The sequence below is a fragment of the Acromyrmex echinatior genome, chromosome 9 (genome assembly GCF_024713525.1).
Source record: "Acromyrmex echinatior isolate Ae372 chromosome 9, ASM2471352v2, whole genome shotgun sequence".
In the NCBI taxonomy this organism is placed as follows: Eukaryota; Metazoa; Arthropoda; class Insecta; order Hymenoptera; family Formicidae; genus Acromyrmex; species Acromyrmex echinatior.
This window is the reverse complement of record NC_141860.1, coordinates 10,002,617-10,007,911: the sequence shown is the minus strand read 5'-3', so window position 1 is coordinate 10,007,911 and position 5,295 is coordinate 10,002,617. Positions and strand designations below refer to the sequence as shown.

At 37.2% G+C, this 5,295-nt stretch overlaps 1 protein-coding gene across 1 annotated transcript; it reads right to left on the bottom strand.

Moving 5' to 3' along the window:
* Positions 1-426: 426 nt before the first annotated feature.
* Positions 427-5,282, bottom strand: LOC105153410 (hypothetical protein). The gene is made up of 8 exons (XM_087409792.1): positions 4,225-5,282; positions 3,950-4,105; positions 3,041-3,385; positions 2,080-2,247; positions 1,776-1,975; positions 1,435-1,603; positions 1,206-1,365; positions 427-1,001 (listed from the first exon to the last, which is right to left on the bottom strand). The coding sequence occupies exons 1-8, from the start codon at positions 4,294-4,296 to the stop codon at positions 586-588; spliced, it is 1,686 nt and encodes a 561-aa protein (XP_087265918.1). The 5' UTR covers positions 4,297-5,282; the 3' UTR covers positions 427-585.
* Positions 5,283-5,295: the final 13 nt, after the last annotated feature.

The following is a 5,295-nucleotide window of genomic DNA, read 5'->3' as shown; positions in this document are numbered from 1 at the left end:
GATGAGAAGAGCTTTTTTTCGTCCTGCATCATGTGTAGATCAACATTAAAAATCCAGTAAGTATTTGTGATCTCTATTACGTTATATTTTGAACAGATCATAATCTTTACGTAATCGAACGATGTGCGGAATTAACAAATGTTCGATTTAGCAGTTATATGACAAAGAACTACATATCAATGTCACGAATGAATTGATCCATGGTCCATTTTTTATATCATAATAATCGAAATTTGCACATTTTTGGAAGATAGATTTTATTTCGATAATCACATTTATTGATCAAATAACAGTTAGCATCCTGTAATAGTTTTCATTCGTGAGATTTACATACAAATTAATACTCATAATTTATGTACGCGTGTTTGCTTGAAACTATTTAACATTCGCTGCGCACTTTTCGTCGAGATATATATTACCTAGGGATCGTTTGTAGAACCGTGAAAAAATTTTATTTTCTAGGCTTACATCAAATAATTATAACGTATTAAACTCATCGCAAGATTTACACGATACGAACATTATAATTAGCGATCACTGTGATAAAGAAAAAGAGAGTATATATGATAAGAAACACGTTATATTCTATCTATCACGAATCTCCTTCAACAACAATGCTAACGTGAAATCTACCGATCTAGCTGATTTGAGTCTTCGTTCCAGAGTTTCAAAGTCTGTTCTTTCGAGCCACGTTGGTGGATCGCTTTCCCTCGATGGCAAAGAACACAGCAGCCTTTCGACAGCGGCGCATAATCCGCACCACTCCCTAAATCCCAGCGGCTGAGTTACATCTCCTATCACAGACTTTATATAAGATCGCTGCTCATCCGTCAATGCCTTCCCAACCATTTCTCCAAGAGCTTCTTCAATATCGCTCGGTGAAATGCGTCGCGCGCTATGCAACGCCTCCTCGTTAAATTTATTAAATATTCGACCGAATATCAATTTTCTTCCCGACGTGACGTAGGCGTGTTTACTGAGGTACTGAAGTGACGTTAAACCTGTAACGATTACGTTGTCGTGAGTTCCAATCGATGAGATAAAATAGGAAAAGGTATTTTATATAGCGTATGATGTATTATAAATTCTAAAATACAGAAGCTTCAAGAAATAATGGCTTGCGGGAACGTTTTGTTTAATAATTTTTACTTGTTTTAGTAGAAAATCACATATCGATACGTATTAATTAAAATCATGCGACATACCACAAAGACTTTGACTGTCGAGCAATTCAAATCGCGCCGCTTGACGGGAGAATATCCGAGGAGCGTTTTCCGCCGATGGACTGATACTAGTTTGACGAGATCCCCGCAAAGTATATGCATCGCCTTTTACTCGTAACGCTTCTTCTAAGGCGATTCGTCTCTAAAACAATTAAATTATTTATAGAAAAGATTTTTATTGGTCGAAGGCAATAGAAGATCAAGCATCTACCTTGATTGAGAATTCCGCCTCCACTTTGTCACGATCCAGCTCTCTGCACAAATGCTTTAATATGTCTGGTTCGAGAAAACTCGAAGACATCGTGTGACTTGTTGCCTGTACAGACGTTCTCTTCTTGGGAGATGTCGAGCCATCGACCTCGCCGACGTTTACGTGAAGCCTGTTACAATTCATTGAAAAGAAAACATAATTATTTTTAAAAAATATTAATTTTTAGAGAAGACAAATTAATTTTTTTTAATCTCAATTGGCTTTGTATATATTCTCATTATATATATATATATAAACATAGTGTAATTTCATGCAGATGCCTAATTTTTATGGATACTGACGACGATCGCCGTGATCCGTTTCCGATCTGCGAAACCTGTGTTACCGTAGGCTCGAGCGGATCGCGAACTTCCGTTTGCTGGCCGTAAGTCGAGCCCCTCCTACACTTTCTTTTACGTAATCGCTTTCCCCGTCTTCGTGTAATTGTTGGTTGCTGCTCGTTGTCGCTGTCAACTTCTTCCTCCACGTTTCGGGATGAACTCTTTCGATGTATAAGCGATGATAATATTATTTTTCAAATGTCGAGCAGTCTCAAAAGAGAAGAAGGTACACGTATAACTATCTCTAGAAACGAAATTGACTTACCGTTTCGCATTTTTCAGCGATAGGCGAGGAAAGTGACGAAGGAGGTGGCACAGGTATCGCTAACGAATGTTGCGATCGTGAGGTCGGCTTGCAGATAAATATTTCACTTTTCCGAGGTGTTGGCGGTAGTTCGAGTGTAAGAGCGTGCCAGCTGAACGTCTCGTTTTCCTAAAATCCGAATAAACTGTCGATAACACCTTCGCGAACGGACGTCTCAAATAGAGAGAAACAAGAATCACTTCCAGCTTAAAAAGTTCCAATGTTGAAAGTGTTCGGGATTGTTTAAAGTTTAAAGTATTCTTTCAGTATCACAATATCTCTTCACGGATTATTTGCTCTCACAAATTATTAATTATTATATTTTAATAATTAAATTAAAACTAAATTAATTTTAATTACCTGCAACATGTTACTACATAAATCAGTTTATTTTCTTTTATATTTAATATCTCTATGTAGAAGAAATGGTTTTGTTGAACTAGCTAAAAATTTACAGATATAAATCTGAAAATAATTTTATTGAATCATCAAAATAATTATTTACAATGATAATGGTGCAAAAAGTTTTGACATTTTAACAACCAATTAAAATGTTCTACATATAATTATTTTAATGGTTTGTTTAAATTATTTTCAGATTTGTATCTAGCTAAATTTTTAAATCCTTCAACAAAGACCGTTCTTTCGTGTATTCATTTTATTTATATTTTATTATTTTCATATTACAATAATTTTAATTACCTTCTCTTTTGTGTATATTTTATTAGTGCTTTTTGTAAGAGAATTTTATCCTAACTACAGCAATTATCTTTGCAATTATTCTTAGATCGCTTTATCGTTTCTCCTTTGATAAGGAAACTTATCTTTGAGCGCAATGAGTCAATCTGTCTACAACAAAGGCCGAAAGAAAGATATCATCAGCAGCGACAAATCGTCGTGAGACTCTGTATCTGACACCGACCACCTGCTGGTTCTGCGAGCTCGTTCGGAGATCCAGAACCAGGGTGGTGCGCTCGCGCGGATTGCAGGTCGCCGGCAAATCTTCCTGGGCTGCGCGACCAGTTAACGCCGTTGGTCCGCTGGCGAGCGTGGGCGCCGGGGTCAAAGGTCGCGAATCGGTTTCCGTGTATTTCCGGAAGAGCTCCTCGGGCACCGCCGAAGCGGTCATCTCAGTATTGTAACCATCGCCACTTCCGACATTTCCAGCTGCAGTCTCGCCACCACCTCCGCCTGCACCCACCGCTAATAGGCTCGCCCGTATCATTTCCATCTCCTCCGGTAGCAAAAGTGCTTTCCCTTCGGTCGCCTAATGAAAAATGTATCATGAAAAATGCGCGAGTTTCGTTAAATGACATAATAAACGAAACTCGCTGTAATTTATAGGAAAGATGACAACAATTGAGATTAAGTACTTTCTTCCCTAGCTTTCCTAAAACAGTTACCTATGATAGCTCTATTAATCACTCGCGTGGAGTATTCAGGATACTTCGATCTTATAAATTTAAATGTATGAATACTATTTATATAATTTATTATACACGTACATTTAAAATTGTTTTATAATTATTTTATAATTAAAAAAAATTTTACAATATATATTATCTTTACCTAAAGGATGTACAAAATATTATCAATCTCTATTTAATTATAAATCATCAAAGAGAATAATAAAAATTGAGAATAATGTTGGGGTGTCAGAAATACCCCACGCGAGTAATGTAGGATCAATTATTATTTTACATTATAATCATACATATTACGCGTTTCATATTGCTCTTTATAATATAAATGTTACTCTTGTTCATGTAGACATATTTTTTTTACAATATCACACTTATCTTTTCTCTTACATAAGGTATGAATTTTTTACCCATGTGTCCTTAGCACGTCGAACCACCTCCTTTGCCTCGCAATCCGCCGGATGGTTGCACAACACCGAGCAACCGTAAGGATAAGGATTAAAGAGGCCGGCAAACGGTCGAAGGGCGAACGGAGCTGCTCGAGTACAACCCGATAATTCCACGCTCTACGTATATATACGTGATATTTGAATAAATAAAGAGAAGGGCTGACATAAAGGGAACGAGGCGCACGTGCGGCGCCCGTCCCGATTTTGCTAATATTCTTTTCTTTTCTTATCTTCACCTTAGGCTTCGGTCTGCGAATCGGCTGAATTCGCGCGGACAGGAGACCAGTCGCACTTGCGATCCCAGGCATTCTGATCGGCGATCGTTACGACTCGTTTTTCGTATATACTCAGTACTTTGTACGCAAATGAATCACGCTCCGTCCGTTGGTTACTGTCTTGATACCACATCGGCACGTTGCTACGTGTGACCGATGGGTCGATCGAGGAGAAGTTATGGCTTGCATCCGTGGTTACGCGATCACGTATGTACTTGGTCTCGCCAAGTACTTTACACGTCATCGAATTCACGTCCTGACTTGCCTGAGAAACTAAAATTTCCCACAAAATGTCGATGTACTTACGCAGGTCGTAAGAGCGTCGCAGAAACGTTTCACTGAGAGAGATTCAGCAGTATGTTTATTTTGCAACCGTTGGAAGTTTTCTTTCGCTGAAATAACTATTTATACAGTACACTTTATCCGAGAAACATTCTAGGAACGTCTTTTAGAATGTTCATAGAATGTAGAGATGTCTTCTAAACATTTTTAGGACATCCGTTGGAGATCTATATATACTTGTATGAATATTCCTGTAAATCAATGATATATAACCTGAAGTCTATGAGTCGGATGACATCCATCTATGATTTTTTGTGATCATTAACTGATAGTCGAAAATATAAAATCATATACAAACAAAATATACATTATACGGTTCAAAAGATTTTATCTATTTCTAAAAATGACCTTCTCAAAGTGACCTTTAAAAAAGGTTGCGTATAACTGCTCTAGACATAAAAGTAAAATCCAATCAAAAAACGCGAAGAAAACGTTTTGCATTAAATATGACCATTCTGAGCGCCATGCTACAGAAAAACTTATAAGCAGTAAGACGTAAAAAAAATTAACATGTTGAATTTGCTATTGCTTATGTTATGGCCGTACAGTCTCTACTGTGATTGATTAATTCGCTTATTGCTTACGTTTTACTGCTTCAGTTTTTTGCGTGTTATAACTCGTACATTGTGTGGCTACTGCGTTTTCATTAATATAGATAAACTTTAATCTCAACATACGTTTCATTTTTTT